Here is a 25,195-nt window from a genome sequence, read left to right as displayed (position 1 = left end):
TGTATGGAGAGAAATACTGTCTCTGTCCAGTGGCTACTTACATTTGAGTCAGAATTCTATTGTAGGCTCTGTGGCTGAAGAAAAACTCAAAACTTGGGGAGTTTTTCACAGAATATTAAGGTGATCAGAGTATGAGAAACAGGAGCTTTAAAACTTGCTATTACTATTGTTTCTAATGAAAAAAAAAGGATGTTGAAAACTAACTTTTTCATAGGATTTTCTTTCAATAAAGCTGAAACAAATTCTGTGTATAGTACATTGCAAAAAAAAGCAAATTATATAAAATAGTTAGAACTATATTGAAACATGATACTTTTATACTAATATTTGTAAGCATTAGTGCTTTTGCCGTCCGTCCGTGAGTGCAATTTCCAGATATGAAAACACTTGGACTAAGTCATTAAGGAGTATCAGAGACTAGGATGAATTGGAAAGATCTATCCTAAAGGCATTTAAATTATACACACACACACACACACACACACACACACACACACACACACAAACTGCAGCTGTGTTCCATTTAGCCCACAATTGCCAAGTTTGTGATTTAGAAATGTAATGGAAGACAGATGAATGTGGTGAAGAGCCATTTGCCTCATATTCTGCTTCTGGATTTTTCTGAGGTCTCCTTTCACTTAGGGACAGATCAGTAAACTTAGTTATTAACTATTAATTTTAACCAATTAATAACCAGTAAGTAGTTATTAACTATTAGTAACCATTTCAAAATTCACAGTGCCCAGTTTTCATTGCAGTGTCCTTACTGTTGGCCTCTCTCCCTTCCAGCCCCCAAACTACTTTCTCCCATATTCTTGGGCTTCTATGTGGTGATCTGGACCACTAGGGTTTGTCCTGGACAACATTCTCAGGACAGAGGCAGAACCCTGTGCTGCAGACATTCTCTGGCATCTGGACTTTTTCTCCCTCTTCCTTCTTTTCACCTTACCTATTAAAAAAGAGAAGGGGCCTTCTAGTTCTTTTCTCATGTGGGTTTGCATCTGTTTTGCCAGGAAATAAACCAACCTCTTCATTTAAGTAGCAAAGATGGGGCTGGGAGAGGAGCTATCCTAGAGCATCATTTGCTGCACTCATTTTTCTCCTTTGCCAATCTCTCCTAATAGTTCAAAGTCAAAGTGCATTCTATTTTTACATTTTTTCCCTGTGGGGCACCTGGGTGGCTCAATTGGTTAAGCATTGGCTCAGGTCATAGTCTCAAGGTTTGTGGGTTCGAACCCCGTGTCGGGCTCTGTGCTGACAGCTCAGAGCTTGGAGCCTGCTTTGGATTCTGTGTCTGCCCCTCTCCTGCTCGTGTGCACCCTCTCTCTCTTAAAAATAAATAAACATTTAAAAAAATAAAAAAAAATGTTTTTCCCTGTGGAGACTACCAAGTATTGTCTATATTGATGTTGGCTCTGTTTTATGACCAAGGGACTAATACCAAAATTGGAATACTTTTGAATTTCTCACATTCTACCTAACATCAGTAATCACCAGCCAGGGAAGAAGTTTAACCAATGACATTAAGTTGAAGAATTCAGCATTCCTTTAGCAAGCCCTTGAATTTTAAGTTATAATTATATCTATGTGGAATCATGCAATTTCTATAACTTAGCCAAGTAGTGTCCCTTGCATTCAGCCCAAAAGCCTTTCAAATAGTAGCCTGTGCCAGATGTTTCTTAGGAAGTAAAACATACAATGTACCTAATTTTGCAAAACTACACAATAGGTAGACATTTCTTTCTCACCCCAGCTGGTGATCAGTTTATGCCCTGAAGCTTGGAGATTTATAGCCCTTGTAATTTTATCCTAAACAGAGTAATTGCAGATGCTCTTCCATTGCTATGATTTTAATTAGTGATGAAGACTTTGCCAAGATGTCGAATTTCAAGGTAATGAATTTCATCTGGGTAAGATCTGGTAGGTAGTTGTGGTCATTTTAAGATAGCTATTACCCTTGAAAATTATTGTCTTATCAGTTTTGGAGTTTTTATTTACTTAAGAATTTTACCCCAGCTTATTCTAAAATTATTTAAGAAATGTCATGCCACTGACAAGTCATTAAGTCTCTTTCCCAAAACATCAAAATCCAACAAAGAAATATATACTTTGTTACTGTAAAGGTAAATGTGTTTTACTATTATTAAAGGTTATTGATTTTTAACAGATAAGTAGCACAAAATAATCAATGTACGCCAGAGTATAAAATAATTTTCTTGAATTTAATATCCGGGAAAACTAAGTTATAATTTAATTGATTTTGGTTTACTCTCAGCAGACTTTTAATCTTGTTGAGTGTGGGTTTTCTTTTGTATTTTGATATACTATGGAGAATTGAAAAGAATTGCTTAGGTAGAGTTCGGTTGTAGGAATTGTCTTCTAAAGAGAGGCCTCTCATCAAAGATCATGATCTTATTTTTGTAGAAATGAATAAATAAACTTTTTTAAACCCTTGGTTTTTAAGAATAGAAATCACAGTGTTTGTCACAGTTAACTTATGGCCACGGCGTAGTTATTTCATTATAATAGCTGTACCTTTTAATCACCGTGGATTTTCCTTGATGTTCATGTTTTTTTCTCGGTGGAAATGCAAGAATTCTCCCATCATCTTCTGTTTGTCCTGGCCATGAGTACTTGTGGTAGGGTATAGAATAATCACCAAAACAAATGGAGCGATAGTAATAGGGAAGATGTTTGGAGCCCAAGTGCTGATCTTGTTCCCCCAATTCATATGATGAACCCGACATTAAAGCTAACTGGCTATGAAAGCTAACAAAGTGAAACTTGCAGGAGATAGCCAGTGTGACTGTGCTGTTGTACACTCTTCTGCTGAGTTCTTCACTTTATCTTTAAGGAAAACATCATCTGGTCCAGAATCCATAGCCAGGCTACGTAATAAATAAATAAAAGTTATATACCTGAAAAATAAAGGAGAAAGAAAACTCCAAAAAGAAATTTGTTACTAACTTGTTTCAGGGGAAACCTGACTTTTGAACACAATTAGCAGGTTTAAATTGGACATGATCATCTAGCTTCTATATTGAATTTTATTTCACTTATTCTTCCTCAATAGCACGAATGTTGAAAATGAGGAGAAGAAATTTAGCACATGACATTATCTAACCAAGTGGAGCTGAGAATTTGTTTAGCAGTCCATTTTCCCTATATGAGAAACTGGAGAGAAACTTAGACTCTGCTTCTACTGATCTGAGTATGTAAAGGCCAGAGAGCTCATTTAAATTTTTTTTATGTTTACTTATTTTTGAGAGAGTGAAAGAGAGAGAGCATGAGTGAGGGAGGGGCAGAGAGAGAGGGAGACACACAACCTAAGCAGGCTCCAGGCTCTGAGCTGTCAGCACAGCCAGACGCCGGGCTCGGGCTCGAACCCCGGAACTGTGAGATCATGACCTGAGCTGAAGTTGGATGCTTCACCAACTGAGCCACCCAAGTGCCACAGAGAGCTCATTTTAGGAAGTTATATTTAGACCAAAGCTATATGCAAATTGTGGGGTTTTTTTTTTGTCTTATCAAAATATAAGAAAGACTAGGCTTATTGTGCATCTTAAATTTTGATATATAATTTATGAATTTATGAAAGCTTAAGCATTTGATATGCTTAATACAACAATTTGGTAAAGAGTTATGGATTTGAAACTTTCTCATTTGCCAGTTTTGGCAATTTGGATAGCTCTAGGGAAGAAAATTGATAGACAAACCTTGCTTTAGTGTTCAAGAAAAACAAAATTACTTGTGAAGAAGATTCAAGTTACATATCTCATTATAATTTTATTAAATAGAACTATAATGAACTACATAATAATAATTGACCATTTGAACTTTATATTAGTAGTCCTTCTATGTGATTTACCATACATTTTCACTTCTAGTCAGTTATTTTATTTTTATAACCACCATGTTAGGCAGCAGGGCAAATTTTATTATTCTCATGAATGGAGAATAATAGTAATACACAGCTAATATGCAGTAGATTTTGAGGCCTGCTATTCCCATTATATCTTATGGTTGTCCTCATATTAATTGCATTTAAATAAATTTTTATATATAATCCATGAAGGAAAATAGAATGTGAAAATGTAAATAACAACATGCAAAATTGGGTAGGGGAGTGTTTGACCTACCCAAGATCAAAGCAAGCAATTTCCAGTCTTAAAAATTTCAATAAGTGTAAATTATCACATTAGCAGTAAAAGGAAGAAAAGGATCAAATAATAACCTAAATAGATTTGTGAAACTGTAAAGCCATTCATGATAACTAGCAAACTAGAAATAGAAAACAGTGTGTTTAACATGAGAACAAATGGCTTTAGAAGCTGCAGCTGTGTGAAAACATTATTTATACACCACAAGTCCAAGGGACTCTACAGACTAATGCTAAAATTAACCCATGAATTTGGAGGAGTCAGTGGATAGAGAATAAATAAAAATTTATTGTGTGTCCATACACTAGTCATAAATAACTAGAAAATAAACTCTTAAAATGGATACTATTTACAATTGAATAACTAAACATCAAATGCCTAGGTATATTTCTACCAAAAGGTGTGTTAAGTATTCTCCACAGAAAACTACAAAACATTTCTCAGAAAAATCAGACATTCTAAATAATTGGAATGATCTACTATGTTTATGAATTAGAAATTTCAAATTTTAAGAATGTGAGTTCTTCCCAAGTTAATTTACAATGGAATCAAAATTTAAAAATTAGGTGAATTTTTGGAAATTGATGCATGAATATTCTGAATGTATAGTGTGATGAAGATGAACTTGAAGAAGGACAAAGTTAAAGGCTTACACTACGAGGTATCCAGATTTACTATAAGGCCACATTAGAAGAAAGTGTCCTATTGGTGCAAAGGTAAAAGAACAATATGGTAGAATACAGGTTCCAGAAACAGACCCAGAATATAAACATGTCCTCTTGGAATAGGATAAGAGAATGTATTGGAAAATACTTGGTACTAAGTCAAAAAATGATACGTCAGTGATTGGATATCTATACTAAAAAATAATCTTGATCTTCTATTTACAACATATATAGAAATCAGTTCCACTGTATTATAGATGTAATTGCGAAAGGAATATAAAGCTTTTAGAGAAGAACGTATGAGAACACCCGATTTATTCTGGAATTGACAGAGATGTTTTATTTTTTTTTAATTTTTTTTTAACTTTTTATTTATTTTTGAGACAGAGAGAGACAGAGCATGAACGGGGGAGGGGCAGAGAGAGAGGGAGACACAGAATCCGAAGCAGGCTCCAGGCTCTGAGCCATCAGCCCAGAGCCCGACTCGGGGCTCGAACTCACGGAGGGCGAGATCGTGACCTGAGCTGAAGTCGGCCGCTTAACCGACTGAGCCACCCAGGCGCCCCGACAGAGATGTTTTAAATAAGATGCAAGTACCAACCATGAAAGAAAGAGTTCATAAACTGTACTCTTTTAAAATTAAGAACTTCCATTGATCAAGACACCATTAAAGAATGAAAAAATAAGCCATAGCTTAGGGAAAAATACTTAGGATACACATATCCAGCCAAGTTCTGTCATCCGTAATAAATGAGGAACCCCTAACAAAACAATAAAGGCAGGCAGCCTAATTAAGAAAAAAAAATGGCATAAGACTTGAAAAATCCACTTCACAAAGAGGGCTATACAAATGGGCAATAAACATATGAAAAGGCAACAATATAAATAATCATAGAAATGCAAATTAAAACCACCTTGATTTGTCTCTAAATACTTATTTAAATGGCTAAAGTTTAAAAATATAGGTAAGAATGTAGAGGAACAGGAACTCTCAAATACCTCTGTTGGGAAGGTAAATTGGTACAGCCATTTAAAAAATGTTGATACTGGGGCACCTGGGTGGCTCAGTCTGTTAAGCGTCTGACATGGGCTCAGGTCGTGATCTCACTGTCCCGTGAGTTCAAGCCCGGCGTCGGGCTCTGTGCTGACTGCTCAGAACCTGGATCCTGTTTCAGATTCTGTGTCTCCCTCTCTCTCTGACCCTCCCCCGTTCATGCTCCATCTCTCCCTGTCTCAAAAATAAATAAAACGTTAAAAAAAATTTTTTTTAAATGCTGACACTGTCAACTGGACTTGAACATATTGAATATATGATTTCACTTCTAGATGTCAAGAATTAGTGCATATGTGCACCAAAATATGTTAATATTTTATATAAAATGTTAATAACAGCTTTATTCATAATAGCTCCCCCACAAAAATTCATTAACAGTGGAATGAATAAATTGTAGTTTATTCATACGGTGGAATGATATATGGCAATATAACGAATGAAGTGTTGCACACAAAAAATATGGATGAATCTAAATGAATTAATATTATGCAAAAGATGCCAGACTCAGGGGTATATATAGTGTGGGATTGTAATTATCTGAAGATTGAAAATAAGCAAAACTTGTATGCGGTTTGTTGTTAACTTAGAGTGGACATGAGGGAAGCTTCTGAGGTGATGGTTATTTTTTCTATATTCTCGTCTAGGTGCTGGTTATGTAGGGTGTTCGTTTATAAAGAACTATCAACTCTTATAACTATGTATATACATTGCACCTTAATAAAAAATTTAAAACCAATGGAATTAATACAGACTTTAACGAACAGAAAACACATTTGCTACCATTTTACAAAGGATATATACTAATTACGAAAATTTTGCATTTTTCAATCAAATAGACTTAAGGTGAGTGTTGAATGTATATTCCAGATTTAAACAAATACAGTAATATTTCTTTAAACATATTTTGCCATTCAGATGTTTTAGCAATTTTGACAAGCTTGTTCTCCTTGTATTATGTATATAGATGTAAAGCTGTGTAATTATCTCAGAAATCCAGCAATCTATTTATATTTGTAATAATTGGTTAACATTTCTGAAAGCTTAAAAAATCATCCATCCAACAATTTCTTAGCCTATCAGAAGTTCCAGTGGTTGTTGTTGAATCAGTCGCCATACGTGAATCTTGTAGTGACTGCCTCTGATGTGAAAAGAGGAGGCAAGCAGGACCCGGCGGCCACTGTCATGAAGAACAAACATTACTGTGCCATTACCACACCGAGTGACAGCTCAGAAATAATTGTGCAGAAATAGAACCAGAACAGCTTTAAGAAGGAAAAAAGAAAAAAGAACTTGGTAACAGGCAGAGATGTATTTTTTTGTTTGCTGTGTTTTGTTCTGTGTTTTGCTAATTTATCTCACACAAATAAATGTCTCTAACAGAAGAGCTTTTTTTTTTTTTTTTTTTTTTGGTCAGTTGAATTCCTACTAACTCAAATAGAATTTTTCAAAGTGAACATTTTTTTCAAAATCACTTGCATGATCAGCTAACAGCAGACGAGTTCCTCGTTTAAAAGTTATTAACTAGGAAAGTTTTGTACTTAACAGAATAGGACATTCATAATATACTTAAGTTTATATTTAATCATTATAGAGAAGCATGCAACTATCAAATTTTTTCACTATTTTAATAATAGGCCTTTAAAATATAATCAATAAATTGTCAAGTGAATGAATAAATGTATTTCAAAATAGAGATGATGGTTTAATACATCTGGTACAGTTAACATATGCAGAAATTTAGTTGGGAGCTCATGGCATATCTTATCTCACATTAGAATTGATTTGTCAGTGGATATTGATGTGTTATAAGTTACTTCACATACTGACAGAAGTCAAATGTTTTATACAAAGTAAATGAATTATTTAATAGTTTTAAAAATTCATTTATTAATGAACTTGTTGCAAAGAAGCTTCAATGCTTGACTCTCTGTCATTAAACTGTTAGTTTCTGTGCAATATACTATTAACTTTTATAAATCTAGTACCTAACACAATACCTGAGTCACCGTGGTAATTTTATATTGCTGCCATAAGAAATTAGTGTGAACCTAGAAGCTTAAAATAACATTAAGTTCTTATCTCACACCTCTGAATGTTAGAAGTCTTAAGTGAGTCTCACCGGGTTAAAATCAAGGTATTGGCAGGGCTGTGTTCTCTGGAGGCTCCAGGGAAGCATCTTTTTCAAATTGTTGGCAGAATTCAGTTTCTTGTGGTTGTGGGAACTGGGTCCCTGTTTTCTTTCTGGCCAGGCAGAGGGTCATTTCTACCTTCCAGAGGCTGCTTGCATTCCTTGACGTGTAGCCTCCTTCCGTCTTCAAATGGGGAGAAGGAGATGATGGGTCTCAAGTCTTGCTCTCACTTTAAATTTTTCCTGTGTCTTCCTTCACATCCTCTGAACTTCAGCCAGGAAAAATTCTCCAGTTTTAAGAATTTATGTGATTAGATTGTCTCATCTAGATAATCCAGAATCGTCTCTTCAGCTCAAGTTCTGTGCCATCAAATCATATTTGCAAAGTCTCTTTTGCCATGAAGAGTAGCATATTCATTCTTTCCCAAAATGATAGCTCTAATAGTAATCCATCACTTCTGAGGGGCCGACTTGATCACAGATGCCTAGAAGAATGGATAGCCTGCGCAGACTTCAGATAGCTTCTATGAATGTCATTTTATTCAAATTCAAACTCATGGTTTCTTCATTTGGGGGAGTCCAGGTTTCAGCACCTAGCTACATATGAACAAATAGATTTCCACATGAGGGCTATCCTCAGACTAATGATTGCTCCAAGATCAAAGAAAGGTAAAAAGTGGTCGACACTGAAGATTTGAATGAATGTAACATTTCATTCCAGGAGGCTTGCCCGCCCTTCCTCCCTCCCTCCCTCCCTCTCTTCCTTCCTTCCTTCCTTCCATCTTTCTTTTTTCTTTTCTTTTCTTTCTTTCTTTCTTTCTTTCTTTCTTTCTTTCTTTCAGGAAAAATTGAGAGAAAAAAACATTTATGATGGAGGAAAATTGGTCTGACATTGGCAAGGGTATAAGGGTAAGAGTGGCACTTGGGACCTGGGACAAAGAAAGGATGAACATTGTGAAACCGACTAGCATTGCCTTTCTTATCTGAAGAGAGAGCAGTATATAAAGTGTTGTTTCAATTTAAAAAATACTGTACTTCTCCATAATTAAGTCATTGAAATACATGGGAAATTTATTACTGCTTTGTTCAAAAATCTTTGGGATAAGTAATTTGAATGCTGCTATTGTATTCTTATTTACTACTTTAAGTTTTCTTTTAAAGTGCTCATATCCATCTGCAACCATGAAGATCCTCTGTAATTTTTAAAAATCAACTTATAGTTATTTCTTGTGAAGCTGTCTTACTATTTTTTTTTTATTTTAATCTCCCGAGTTGTGAGAACACAGCTTAGCAAAGTGTATAAAGGCAGCAAAGCAGGTAGTTTAGATTTCTGTTAGTCTTCCAAGGAAAACCTACAAGTAAACTGGAATATAACACAGAGAGATTATACACTAAAATGCTTTTGCAAACTAGGATTTAAAGAACTGGAAACCTTATTATTTTTCTCAGTCAAAATGTAAATGGATAAATTTTTATGTTTTTATGTTGTAAAAACGAATTGCGAAATGTTTCTCTACAGAATGAAAACCAAAAAAGTCCCTAAAATGCCATTCAACTGTAATACTCTGAAAGTCCACTTATTTAAGAACTTTTGACACAAGTAGATACTTTAATGGAAGTAAAAATTATTAAATTTAAACCCACCCATTTCCTCTGTCCTGTGTCAACAAGGCATGAGTATTATGTAGCTTCATTCACCTGTTGATTCATTCAATAATGTTTACTGAGAGACTACTATGTACTGGGACAAGAAAACCAATAAGGCACGAAAAGTTCACAGAAGTGAGGAAATTAATATAGAGATATTAACTATACTAAATAATGGTGATTGCAGTGACAGATATAAACATAGTACAGTATTACAGTACTGACTGTGCATTACCCAGTACCAGTCTTCCGAGAAAAATTAAAAATGCTAATCTTTACACCTTTCACTATGTATCAATACATACATACAGTATTTACTATCAATGAATTAGGAATTATTTCAGAATAACATTATAAATGCCAAGTTTATTGCTTTTGTGTCATGCATCCCTCCTAAGATTTCAGCTTGTTCTACATGTTATTCATTCTTCGGCTTCCTTCATATCTTTATTTTTTTAATATTTATTTGTTTTTGAGAGAAAGAGAGAGAGAGCAGAGGAGGGGCAGAGAGAGGGGGGGACGGAGGATCCAGAGCAGGCTCTGTGCTCACAGCAGAGAGCCCAGTGCGGGGCTCAAACGCATGAAGAGATCATGACTTGGGCTGATGTCGGACACTTAACCCACTGAGCCACCCAGGCACCCTTTTCTTCACAGCTTTAAATAGATTAAACATATAATCTCTGTATAAAAATATTTTGTCATACACTTTGTCATATACCATAAAACCTTGGTTTGTGAGCGTTATTTGTTCCAGAAACATGCTTGTAATCCAAAGCACTTTGATATACATCACAGCGAATTTCTCCATAACAAATAATGGAAACTCTGATGATTCATTCCACAACCCAAAAATATTCATATAAAATGATTAAAATAATGTAATATAATAAAATAATAAAATACAGAATATAAAGAAAAAAATAAATTAACCTACACTTACCTTTGAAAACCTTCATGGCTGCTGTGAGGGAAACGAGAGAGGAGGGTTATTATGTAGGATGACTTTCACTATCACTAACAGAATCACTGCTTTCTATTGGCTCAATGGAATCTTTTTCTTTTCATGCAACTTAATAAGGAAACTATCCAATGACACTTGCTTTTGCTTCCTTTGGAGGGTTTTGCGGAAATGCGATATTGCGTTGTCTTGAAACAGATTCATAGCTCGCACTGCTACAGCCTTATTCGGGTGGTGCTTTTCTACAAAATTTTGCACTGTTTCCCCACATTCTACACATCTCCCTGATCTCATTTGAAGTGAGGGATTCCTCCACCTTTTTGTCCTCCTTCTCTGCAGATGAGATGCAGACATAGACTTCTTGTAAAATCTTGCAGTTTTGGCCACTCGCATACCTTGCTCATACTTCTTGATGATTTCCTTCTTAATTTCCACCATAACCATCTCCTTCTTCTTACCACCTTTCTTTTCAACCTTTTTCTACGTGGGAGCCATTATATATGCTCACACGGATGTTGACTCTACTCTAGTATTAATAATAAACTCTTGTCATATATTGTATTTAATGTAACTGGCAATAAGGCATCAGAGGAAGGGGTCTATTTCTGCAGGAAGCCTGACTTAGAATGAAGCAAAGCATTCCTAAGCTTACTCTTGTATGGAAAAGCAAAGGACTGTCCATTTTTTTGAAGTGACAAAAAATACACTAGTGCCAATTGTGGGCACCTTCCAATGTTCTGAAAAGTTACTGACTTCTGCCAAACACTGCAGCCTAAGACTGAGCATCTGAGCATGGGAGACAATCACTCACAATCTCACAGCAAGAGAGAGAGAGAGAAACCATTGGCTCAGTTGTGATCACATGGCATTCAGTGTCCCGTACTACTTGCATTGCAAGACGTCGCTCATTTATCAAGTTAAAGTTTTTATTAGAAATGTTTGCTCATCTTGCAGGACGCTTGCAGAACAATCCAGGCTTTTATGTACTTTACTTACTTCAACAAACTTATTATATTAGCACTCTTTTGCCTTTCTAGTAGGCTGGCATGGCGTATCGATAAAGAAACATAAAATGTCTCTAATCAGCCTGACCAGATAGACCAAACATTTTCAGTTTCATTCATTTTTTTTTTACCACCACTATCCAAATTAGTATCTGGCCAACATCAAAAAGAAGGTAGCCATCAAGTGAATTGTGCAATATACATCTCATCCTTCTTTCATGGTATTGGATTTCCATGAAGTGACCTATACTGTGAGGAAAAATACATGGACCACTCATTATATCCAAAATGTTTTTCATTCTTTGAGACACTTCTATTTCTATGCCATAATGTAGGAAAAGGTGACTTGGAAAGAACAATAGTTTGAGAAATGATGGGAAGGGAAGTTAGTATCATCAGGAGAACCATGATAATAAGGGGAGTTTAGTTGAATGAACTCATGTTTGACAAACATAACAAGGATGAAGCAAAAGGAAGAAAAGAGAAGAGGGAAAAAAAGAAGTAAGTTGAAGAAGAGCAAAGATGAGAAGAGACAATAAGACATAGAGGGAAATAACCATGAATTTAGTAAATAATTATAATGACAGATTTCTTTAGGCTCTCATTTGCCCCACCATGCCTTGTTGATATGCAGAATAAATCTTAGGGTTGTGGCCATGGGGGACCTAATGTTATAGAGATGTTCCTCTACAGTTGTTTGATGTTTGACTTATTTCAAGGGTTTTCATTAAAACCCTGGAAAATGTGTAAGATCTAGGAACCCATCCATTTAATCATTTTAAGAGAGAACTTTATCATTGATGACTATATGGAATCTACATATCTTCCCATTTGAATTTAGTTTGCCTCCCCATACCTTTAATTCCTAGTTATTGTATCTTTCCAAGTCTCATTGGTACTTTTCTTCATGTGCTGAATTATGCAATATTTATCAATCTGTTTCTATCTTGTCCAATCAATAGTATATTTTAAAATCATTCTGTGTTGCTATAATATATAGCTAGTGCATCTCTTCTTACCACTTTATGGTCTTTCATGGTAGGTGACCACCACATTTTACTTAGCCATTCTGCAAATGAATGGACATCTATGTCACCTGCAAAATTAAACTTTAACTTACCAACATAACGTTAATTATAGACCCCCAAATCAGAAATTGCAATAGAAAAATGAACAGACTCTAGCTTCCTATAATTCAGGACCTACACGAACCACATTTAATTGAAGAAGGTGTGGAGTAGATACATTCGGGCATTATTTATGGTATCTTAACAGCTCTGACAACTCTGTGCAAAGTTATTGTGTCCATTTTGAGAGCACTTTAAAAGCTCACAAGCATGTCATTATTTTAAAGGACTTGGAGACATTTTTGAATTATTAATGGGCTATGTCTCCTTAGTATGTACCTCTGTTGGAAAAATATAGAGCAAATGCTTTTCAGCAGTCTTTCTCTTTGGGCAGGTATATGTACAGCCAAAATAGATCTTGAATGAGAGATCTAAATTGAAACTTTGTTTTGCATGATACGAGTATATTACTTAAGGGTCAGAGCCAGGGTCAATAAACTTTTTGTATAAGGGAAAAGATAGTGAATATTTTAGGCTTTGCAGTCCACTCAGTCTCTGTTGCAATTACTCTATTCTTCCACCACAGAACAAAAGCAATCATAGACAGTATGTAAGTGAATGAAGTGGTAGTGTTCCACTAACATTGATTTACAAACACGGGCAGTGGGCTAGGTTTGGCTGGAGAGCCGTAGTTTGCTGAGACCTGTTTTAGAAAGTGATTTTTTTCCATACTGGGATTAAGTTATTTGGGGGAGTAGATGTGATGTGTCTCAAGATGAGTATCTATAGAAAATTGCCTTTAATCTTATTTCTACCTGAGGGGTACCTGGGTGGCTCAGTCAGTTGAGCATCTCACTTTGGCTCAGGTCATGATCTCACAGTTCATGGGTTCGAGCCCCACATTGGGCTCTGTAATGACAGCTCAGAGCCTGGAGCCTACTTCAGATTCTGTGTCTCCCTCTCTCCCTGCCCCTCCCCTGCCCTCTCTGTCTCTCTCTCAAAAATAAATAAACATTTAAAAAATTAATCTTATTTCTACTTGAGATACATCACTAAGGTTTGGACAGTGCCCTAATATGAATAACAACATCGGGTGATTAGAGATGCTCATGATCTTTTATTTATCAGTAAGGGGAATATCTAATTGAATATCTAACTGAGAGAAGTAAAAGAGAAAAAGCATTAGTAATAATTCTATCCATAAAGATATTTTACTAGAGTGCTAATGATTTATTGTACTTTTCATACTTGGCACCTCTGAAAATGGGCCTAATGTTTTCTGTCCCCACGTTCCCAAGGAAAAGACACTGAGACACTGAAGCATATGTATATATATTTTTAATTTCCAAAACTCTTTTCTCTGTGAGCATCCAGTTTATTTTTGAAATACTTCTATATTTCTATAGAGCTGAAATATATTTCTATATTTCAAAATTAGAGCATTCACACATGTCAATCTGGAATCTTAAAGGCCCTATAATTCACATTCAAGACTAGGAAGTGATGCAGTCCCAGAAAAGGTATTAGGCTGAAATCAGATTTTCTTCTAGCCTTAATGCTGTTCTCTTCCTGTGTGACCTCAAATAAGAAATTGATTTTCCTAGCCCCCATTTCCTCATTGACAATGTAAGCATGTTTTAAAAGTTTTTGTTCTTTAAAGACTTGCAACGCATTGTTAATACTGTCTGTTTGCAGTATAAAAATGGCTGTAGTTGTGAAGAGGGGCTTTGATTTTCTACTTCATGTATCTCTCTATTATTTGTATGTAATTTAATCAGCATGCATTATTTGATAATAAATCGATTTTTAAAAGAAATATTCAAATCCTGGTATAGCATGGATGTGACAATGACATTGGCATAAACATTTTCAAAATTAAATGTTTTCTACAAACATAAGGTGAGATCAGGTTACTTGATGATATCAATAGGAGGTTATAAAATATCAGATATTTTCATTTTTAATGAGTTTACTTCATTTATGCTATAACGTACGTATTTGAACGTCTTAGATCAGTCTTTCATTTGTAATAAAATGTCTAGATACTGCTCTTACAGTTTCTGCATTTATGTAGTGCATTATTACTTTATGATAAAGTTAGTTGATAATTCCTTAACTCTTTTTGCTGATGACCTTTTAAAAGCTGCATAATTAGAATAAGTTGTGGTTATTGTATTGGAATCTCTATCCCATGGGCCAACAAGGCAGCACATTAATTCTCTGCATCACCCACTCCATGTGCAATGCCATCAGCACAAAGATATTATTCTTTGTAATTACATAAAGAAAGGGTCTATTTAGTGTTAACTGACCTTTCTGTGACTGATCAGCCTTTTCCACCAGTGAAGTAGAAATGTATATCATTAAAATGTGAGTAAATAGGAAACCTTTCTAAATCTTAAACTATTCAAATCAGTAGGTGCATATGAAGAGGAAATTGTTCAGTCCTTCACATGATATGGTGACAAGAGTAGCAGACTTTATATATTTTTAAATAGTGACAAATTGAAATATAAATTATGAAATTAATTTATGAAAATGCATAGAAATATTTAACAAGGAAGTTTTATGCAAATATGTTTCTGTTTAACAATCTTAATATTAGAGGACACGTTAAACTCAAGTATATATTCAAGGTTAAAATTTCAAGTTTATTTAATAAGTTATAAATAGACTTACAGGAATTATTATTACTGTGGATTATCAGTTACAGAGGACGTATATGTAGTGTAATTATTTAAATCATGTATTTTAACTTGGAAAAATTCATTGGGGTATGTAGATTATGTGACACCAACTTTTACTCTTTTTCTTTTCTTTTCTTTAATTTTTATTTAAATTCTAGTTAGTTAACATACAGTGCAATATTGGTTTCAGGAGTAAAATTCAGTGATTCATCACTTATATATAACACCCAGTGCTCATCATAACATGTGTACTCCTTAATACCTATCATCTATCTAGTCTTTTTCTTATTACATATTTTTTTTTTACTCAGTTATATTAGATACTTGAGGGGCATACGATTACATGGAAGACAGCTGGTCAGATTAGAAATTCACTAACAAATGTAAGTGGCATTTGTATAGCATTCTTAAAGACACTGAGTAGTTATAGGAGAAACGCTACAGTCAACATGGAGGTAAATGTTCCTTTTTTTAACATACACTCACATTAATCATGGGCTTTTAATATTTAATGAGCATTTGTGTTTCTAGGACAGAGTTTTCTCTGCTGAAAATACATACAGGGCCCTGTATATGAAATATTTTCAGAATCTGTTAAAAAAATGACTCTTCCTTGGAACTTTGCTCATGACTTTCACTGGAACTGATCTCTCATAGAACTACTATCATTATTTGGATATGTCTTTTATCCTTCTTCATGTATAATGTATTCTGATGTAGTTAGCTTTGTGAATGCCTCAATTCCCTTATCTGATTGCAAGTTTCTTCAGCCCTGAAATTGTGTATTTTTTTCAGGCTATTATCAATAATTCTGCATCAAATGTGTATAATGAATAGCATCTAAAAATAATAAGGAACAAACAGGGTTAATACAGAGTATTAATAGACACTCAATGGATACTTCTGAATTCTAAGAGGCAATGTTATAGTATCCATTGTTAAACTTAGAGTAAATCAACAGTAGCTACATTTGTAACCCCATCAAGAAGCTAAGATAAGGAATCTTATATGTAGTCATATATGTGGGTAGTAAGGTGGGGTGGCTAAAAAAGTATTCCCCTGGACTCTGTCAGAGGCAGGTGCTATTTGACCTCTCATAGTGTCCCGCATAGTGCATATACCAGTTGCTTGGTAAGCATTTCTGAATAAATTAGTGAATAGAGAGTATTTTGTCAAACAGGATAATGTGTACAGTTTGAGGCATGTAACAACCTTGATGCAGAGGACTGATTTGTTCATTTAAAAATCAAGAATTTTCAAGACTAATTATCAGAGAACTCCTGTTGGACAAGAGACTGGTTTCCATGGCAGCACAGACAAGGAAGTGGGTCCTGGGAGAGTTAAAACAGTTATTTGCTCCTTTGAGGCTTCAGGGTATCGACACATATCATTCTTACAGACTTGCTTCTTGGAAACACTGGGGAGAACTCTCATTTTCTGTAGTAATTGGTGTATAGATTTTAAGGGAACAGCAATACAATAATGCTTCTATGCACATAGTAGGTGATGTAACTAATAGAGTATATGCTTTCTCCACGTCTGTTATATTGTAACAGAATCGGCATGTATTTTCAGCATTTATGTTCACCACGTTAATTCCCATGAATCGAAGGGAATGCTTTTGAAGTGACAGTGTTCACAAAGAGACTTCAAGCCTCTAGATCTCCTTTATTCTAAAGTCCATCCCCTGCACATTCCATGAATCAGTATCAGTTCTACTGCCTAATTTAATAATATCAAAGTGTCACTGCATGAAAAACTACCAATCCAGTGCCCTAAACTGGCAGATATGTGCCAAAGGCATGTGTGGGGATTTAATAGTACGCTGTCAATAGTTTTGTGCAAGAGCATATGTGCAAGGTCATATGCTACTGAAACGTTGGTGCTTGGAACGGAGCATTATTTATGATGCTCTGCATCGGTGGGATTCTAAATATACAGGTATATTTCATTGTTTGCATAGTAATATGTTAAAGCCTAGAGATAACAGAACATTTAACACAATCTATGAAAGCCTTACTCACAAGTCATAGGTAACAACAATCTAATAGACCTAAAGGGACTATAAAACCATTCCTCTGGACTGACTCACCCAACTTTGCTCAAATATATATTGACCTCATGTAGCAGGAAAAGTTTTGATCCCTGCAAATAAAAGACTGCTCTAAGACTCAGATCACTGATTATTTTTCCTGTGAAGTCTTTTCTGGCCTACTCCCCCATCTAGTGGAATGAATTCCACCTGGTAGAATCAATGCCAGGTACTCCAAGAAACACTTCCGATAGATGTGTTTACCCTTTTGCCTCCTCTGACTCTACCCTCTAATCCCTGGTGAAAAGGGGTCACATTCTATTCTCATTAATCCTTGGGGTAGCTGTGAAGCTGGATCCAGAGAATAAACTTACTAAGGGTTTGCTAAACAAATGATTGAATGAACAAATAAGTAAATGAATGAAAAGCTAAGCATGAGGACACTCTGCAGTAAATTGATCAATAAATACCACAATACAACTTGTGTTTTCTGGTGGTTCTGGCAGGAAATCGATCCTTTCCAGCCATGAGACCACAGCGAGTATGATACAATCTGTGTGCCAATATGGATACTCCTGGCACTAACAGTCAGCAAAGCCCCAGCAGGCTGCGAAAAAGCAAGGAGTAAGCTATTAATAGCCAAGAATCAGGAGATGACAGACAGATCATCGGAAAAGATCATTGGAGGTAGCCACACATAATCATATCAGGATGGGACATTTAGAATTAGACCTGGGTCAAAAGATGACAACTCTCTTACAATACATGATTGAAAGAAGGATTTAGCCCCTCTGCCTGACAAACTGGATACAAATGCCCATATTAAGAGTAACTGAGGGTATAAACTACACATTACTATAAATGTAGATATAGACACTAGGACTTTTTTAATAACATTAAAGTGTTTGTAAATAGCTATGTAGGTCTTTTACACATACATGTACAGTGCAAGTACCTTAAACCATAACCATCTTTCTAGAATATTTGGATCAAGTTTCTTTCTTATAATATAACTTGCATTATAATACAACTTGTATAATCTCTTTTGTGATTAATCCATCTTAATTTTTTTAAAAAAACTCAAATGTATTTAGACTTTCTCTAGGATAAGTGTATATGGCAGGACCTCCATAGGACTCAATGCAGCATTACTCTGCTACATCAACCATAATCCAGAATTGTGCCGGCCTCAGCTGTAAAAGTCTGTGCACTTGGGCTTTTGGTCTTGTCAGTGGATGCATCAGGTCTAATCAAATCCTGGAATATGGAATCATGTGGGTAAATGAAAAACAAAAACAAAAGCAAAAAAACGAAAGACAAGAGGCTGATGATATGTAACCCACACACCCATATTACAATAAAAGGTACCTTCCAAGGAGACCAAGTTCTAATTTCCTTCAGCAGTCCATTTTATCTATGTCAACAAGCTATGTGTTAGTTAGATTATAAAAAGACAGTTACTCGGTGGAAGTAGGCTTAGAACAAGGTGATTCTGTTACTTGTTTTGATTCTTTAACATCATTAGCTTTTATAAAGACAGCACTGAATAGTGTTGAGTGCTGGCTCATGTTTACAAAGGAAATATATTGGATGGTGAAGAGTATGGAATCTGGAGCCAGTCTGCCTGGATACAAAACCCAAGTCCTCCACTTACTATGTGTGAAATCTTGCACAAGATACCTGATGTTTCAGTTGCCATGGTTGCATAACAGATACCCCCAAACGTGATGGCTCACAATTCTGTGTGTCAGAAATTTGGACAGGACATAGCAGAGCCTGCTTGTCTCATGTCTCACTTTCTGAACTAGCAGCTGGATGACTTAGAAACTAGAATTGGAATCATCTTCAAATGACTCATTTACTAATGATGGACACTGTTTTCTGACACCTGAGCTAGTGTTGTTTGCTGGAACACCTACACATATTTCTCCATGTGGTCTCAATTCCTTACAATATGGTGTCTGGTTCCAGGGATGAATGTCCCCCAGAAGAGGTCCAGAGGTCCAGGCAGAAGCTGTGTGTGTGTGTGTGTGTGTGTGTGTGTGTGTGTGTGTGTCTGTATCTGTGTGTGTGTGTGTGTGTGTGTGTGTGTTTGAAATAAACTGGCCTCTTTAAAACTAGCTTTTTTAATGAACTAGCCTGGAAAGTCACATAGCATCCTTTCCACCATACTTTATCGGCTGGTGAAAACACAAGTCTAGCCAGGTTCAAGGGAAAGATAAATAGACTATGCTTCTTGATAGGAAGTAACAGGGTTCTGGAACAACTTGTGAGAATGAAATATTTCTGTGGCCTTTTTTGGGAAAATACAATTTGCACTACCTGACTTTTCTTGCCTTTGTTTTCCTGTCTGTAAAATGAGGATAATAATGTAACAACTGAGACAATTGCTATTGTCTCAGTTCTTTCCATTGTGTGTGGAATTTATAAATTAACATTCAAGTTCAGCCCTATTTCTAAGTTATTGTCTTTGTATCACAGGGTGAAACATTAAAATAGATGATCTATAGTTTTCTGCAAAGAGAACTCAGTTCTCTAATTATAATTCCCTATTCCTTAGTTGCCTACTATGAGAGGGAAAGAGAAGGGGAAGAGTGAGAAAAATAAACTAAAAATGGAGAAAATGGAGCAAATGTCGAATATGAAATCCATGTCTTAACGAATAAGAAAGTTCAAGTGAAAAAGAATATGGAGAACTACTATTTGCATACCTTGGGGTCTCAATCTCCTTCAATATTCAGCATTTTTGGTGACAGAAACTATGGTTTCTCAATACTTTGGGAATCATGGTCTAATTAGGTAATCCCAGAAAAACGCTGTGTACAGTCTCAAAGGGTTCACATACCTTGTGAACATCAATGATGGACCCAGAGAAAAAACTCTTGCTGAGGCTGGACAATGTAGTGTGTCCTTAGAATAATGTTCATTACAAAAAATGTTGTGTGAGTGCTCTTTATAGACTTCTTTCAAATCTTCACCTCTCAAGCAGCGTACCAAGTAATACAAGTTCTGTGTTCTAATTATATATTTGTGTGATTTGTAGTATAAATCCTTCACACAAGACCACAAATTCTTATGGTTCACCATTATATCCCAGAACTTATCATATAGTAGTAATTAAATTCGAAGTTTTGAATAGGTAATTAATGAAAATGAATGAATGAATGAATGAATGAATGAATGAAGTAACACTATAAACTCAGAGCACAATTATTTTAACATGCACCAATTGTAATCACGTTTTTCTTTAATGGCTTTAGGAACAAATTGTTTGTCAAGTTCACATTTAGCCAAGACCTTAAGTAGAAAGATTCTATAGGTAAGATTCAGCTGGATTTGAATTTAAAAGTATGTGAGTCATCTTACTTCTCTTATTAGTTTCTGCTTTCTTCTCACTTTTTATTATATTGCTGACCCCCAACTTTTGTGCCCTTATTAAATATCTTCTACCGCTAACCAATTATAAGCTTTTCAATGCCAGTAGTGGTTCATTATTTCCCTTGGACATATGTCCACTGGTATCATTTCCTCTTTGTTTCATTCACATGTAGTGATAATATTGGTTAAAATTAAACAAGTCAAAGTTGTAAGGTGGACCCACAGTTGTAAGGTGGAACAAAAAAAAAAAACATTTTCAAAAAGTGTCAGTAGAATATCATTATTTAAAATTTTTAAACACCTGAAACTTCATTGCACATGTGAAGGTCACTGATCATCAGGAATAGGTAGTATATTGGCAAATACTTCTGTAAATTCATTACTGAGAAATGATCATGTAAAATATCATGACTGATGTAACAATTTTTTGAAGATTCATCGACGTAACTGTACAATTTGATTTATTGGTATCTAATTAAGGCATACAAAGCATTAAGAACTGGTATCATACAGAAATTGAAAGTAAACTGCATATTACACAGTTAGCAAAGCATGAAGTACCAAATATATCCTCAATAAAGTGCCATTTAATACGTTCAGTGCAAATCCCACAACTTTTGTAGCACTCCTCTCTAATGCAAGGTTTATTTATAGGAGCTATCTAGGGCTTGAAAGAAATGTAATTGAGAAGTAGAATACTTCAGATATCAGGGTTGTGTTTATGCTAAACCGAATAAACAAAAACACTCAACATGATTCGTCGTCCCACTTTCAGTAGAATATTGATCAATGATCCATCGTCATCACTTGAGGCTTACATTTTAATAAGTTGTTACCATATCAGAAAGAACTGTAACCATTTTTTTCCCAAAAGCATCCCCATCAAAGTAAAAGATTCCTGGATACTTGGTCCTCCTACCAAAAGATAATTCTATGTGATTTCAGATAAGTTTATTAGATAAATGTGTCTAAAGTTTGAAATTGCTGTGCCAGAATTAGGACAAGGACATTTAAAATGGTTCTCAGTTCATCATTTTGGCTTTTTGAAGAACAGCTGTGGCATACTATTCATCATTAGAGATCAATATGGATACAAGGCTTTCATGAGAAATATGTTTGTTGACCTTAATAAATCTTTAGCTGTGCAAATACAGAAATATTTGTACAGGCAATTTTCTGCTGAATTACATTTCATCTATGCACATTCTCATACCGCAGTATATTTTTTAACAACTTATACTAAAGGTTTGATGTGATGGCAGTTTTCCCAAAGAAACATTTTTAATGGCTTCACAATGGTTGTTTTTGTATCTAGTTATTTAATCATCATTATCATCATCATGATTAATCTACATTTATGTGTTTTGAAACTTTTTGCTACTGTAAAAATTGTTGTAATGAATAAGGCTTTTGCTTAAATAAATATACATAAAATGAATTACTAGACTAACAAGTTTGAAAATATTTAAGGCTGTTGATAAATTCCACATCTTTTGAAGCACCAGAGAAAATTATATGTGCTAGAAATGTAAAAAGAATCAACAACTGAACTTGAATTCATACATCTCATTTAAAATGATAGGTAGCTCCTAGTTTGCCAATTGGTAATATTACCAAAGTTATATTCTAAGGGGTTTGTATTAGATTTAACATATATTTCTTTAGTCATGAGGGGATACTATAAGGTCCTCAGGTGCTCACAGATTTAGCCTTTAAAATAGCTAAAGTATACTAGGAGCAAATAATGGCTCTCTCATGGTGCTTCTAAATATTGAGTTCCTTGTCTTTGTCTTCACTCTTTAATTCTCTATTTTCAGTGAGTGCCACCACTCTGAACCTCTTGAAAATGGGATTCTAAGCTTCCAAGGGTGTTCTACCTATTTGAGCACTGGGGAAAGGGAAAGGGGGTAGGAAACTGGAAGAAAACCTCTAGGAAGCCGGGAAGAGCATCTCAGGACTGATCCTTCCCAAGGCATTATGGAGGGAAGTGTGGGAAAGAGGGAGAACAAAAATCAGACAGACTCTGGTAAATCAGTGTTCAAAAAAAAAAAAGAAAGAAAGAAAGAAACCAGGTACGTCTAGAAAGAAAATTATTAAGTCCAAGGAGGATGTCGGTATCAGAGGAAGCACCTTTTTAACTTTAATATTTTTCTACAATATATAATATAATCTTTGTAGATGATTCAAATGATGTTGAAAAAATTCAAGGAAATTGAAAGGACTTTAATTAAATATATATATTTATTTATCTTCTAGAAAATACAAGATGATTCACTCGAAGAAAATTTGCGTTTAGCTCAAGAATATCAGGAATTACAGACTACTTTCTTAACAGAAAAGGACAATTATTTCAATCTATATGATAGACAGTTATCACTTGATGCTTCAATTCAAGCTAAGAAACAGGTAGGTTTTCATATTTTTTTCCTAATAATGATTTATTTGACATGCGTGCTGCAGAAAGACAAGCGGTCAGTCATGGGCTTTTATATGACCGACAGTGGTCCTTTGTATGCCACCAAATGGCATATTCCCTCCTTGTAAATTTTTGGTGAATATTTTTATCAACCTTTGAAATGAAATTTTGAATGGATATTTGAGAAATGAAAAAACTTAGTTTCTAATCCACCATTTTATACTAATTTGTTCTATTATGATCTGGAATACCAAGTTTTTGTAGTTAAAGATTTAAATATATTATCATAGATTTCAAATTTCAATTCTATCTATAGGTAAGTTTCCACGATATGCCTCAAAATCCTCTTCATGATGTACGGGCTCCAAATGTTTGTTTCTATTTTCTTAATAAATAGGGGTATTAATTATAAACTTAGAGAGTATATGACCCTCTGTGTTTAATGGAAATCACTAGAAATTCTCACATATTTTGTAAAAGATTCTGTAATAATAAAAATAGAAAAGTAAAGTACACAATACACCGCAAATGGAAGAGGAAAGAAAAAGCTCCACTTCGAGTGTTAAGATACAGCCACTTCCTCTGTATTCTTCTCCAGATACTCATTGACAAAAACAATTATTTCCCTTTGAATTTCTGTATCTTCCCAGAATTTAAATTTCAAAATTTGGAGGTATGCTTGTTTTTTTAACAATTCACCTAGTCATAAGAACCGGTAGGCTGCTAATGAATCCTTTCTCGTACAGTCATCACCCATATTACTCTACTGTAAATTAGTAGTTTAAAATTCCAGTGCTGTATTTATCCCTCCGTATGGTGAAATATTGGAAAGACAGAGGCCAGGATTTGAGTGCATCTCTACCAGTTACTAGCTCAGTGATCTTGGCAAGTTATGTATCCTTTCTGTACTCGGTTTTCTTGTCTGTGAAATAAGATTTACCTCAGAGGAAAACTGATAAGTAATAAGAAGGAGACATCCATAGTTATTTTTGAAAATAAAGAGATACTATGCAACTATAAGTAACTATTGCATTCATCTGGTATGCTGCTTATGTTTGCCATCTATCTGCTCTCCTGAGAGTTAAAGCTTCTGAATATATTGAGAGAGAGAGAGAGAGAGAGAGAGAGAGAGAGAGTGTGTGTGTGTGTGTGTGTATTTTTCTCTTAAAAATTAGTAGCACGATGAAGGCAGATTAAGAAATAAATGTGTTTGTGAACAAATCGATAGTACAACTATATGCCAAAAGCTTGGTGTCCTCAAACCATGTGCCGGATTGAAAGAAAGGACTTTAATGGGACATTTGTCCAATCACTTCATGCATTTGATGTTGTTATTGAGGCTAAACATGTTCTATTTGTTCCTGATAATTGAGGAGGAGAAAATAATCGATGGATATACTGTATTTCCTTTTCCTTTTCTAACCAGAAGGGAAACAAAAATAAATTTTATGTATACTTGTTATCAGTTTATTTAGAATCCTTTGGTGGAAAATGACCAATAGATACTGCATAAATAGTGAAGAAACCAGGCCTTTAAGAGAGTCCCTAACACACTACTTCCATAGTAAGAATAAAATCGTCTTGATGTTGGAATTAAAGCAAATTGTGATTCAAGATCCAAGGAGTGAGACCCTGGTGTGAACAGACAGTGAGGTATGCTAGGAGATTGAGTTTATATTTGTGATGATCCCTCAAACGAATCACTTTTAGCACACCTGTTTCAGGGAAACTTTCAAAGATTTATTTGTACTTCCAATCATTTTTCATTTCCATCCTTCAGCGATGGAGGTCATTAAGTGCAGGCTGCCCTTGTCAGTGTCATGTAGGATCAATTTGCTGCAATGGACAGAGAGGCCTTATTGATGCTGTTAAATCTGTCAGTGAGAAATCGTATGTCATTAGCGTCTAATGCACTGCTTACGGGATGGAATTTGGCCATCAAAACTGAAAAAAAAAACCCTTAATATTTTAGTTCCCTTCTTTGATATTGCAGCATTTC

General features: G+C 35.0%; 1 protein-coding gene across 10 annotated transcripts in view; it reads left to right on the top strand.

Moving 5' to 3' along the window:
• Positions 1 to 25,195, top strand: part of CCDC178 (coiled-coil domain containing 178) — a 468,894-nt gene that overhangs the window by 274,149 nt on the left and 169,550 nt on the right. For 9 of the 10 annotated variants that reach the window (XM_042910989.1, XM_042910988.1, XM_042910990.1 and 6 more), the window contains exon 19: positions 23,037 to 23,186. In XM_042910989.1, the coding sequence (XP_042766923.1) occupies positions 23,037 to 23,186 (150 nt within the window). Of the gene's footprint in view, positions 1 to 3,073; positions 3,161 to 23,036; positions 23,187 to 25,195 lie in introns of those variants that run through there. The other variant, XM_042910991.1, reaches the window with a different exon arrangement.

This window comes from Panthera leo, chromosome D3 (genome assembly GCF_018350215.1).
Source record: "Panthera leo isolate Ple1 chromosome D3, P.leo_Ple1_pat1.1, whole genome shotgun sequence".
Taxonomy (NCBI): Eukaryota; Metazoa; Chordata; class Mammalia; order Carnivora; family Felidae; genus Panthera; species Panthera leo.
The sequence above is the reverse complement of the archived record's forward strand: the minus strand, read 5'-3'. Positions and strand labels throughout refer to the sequence as shown.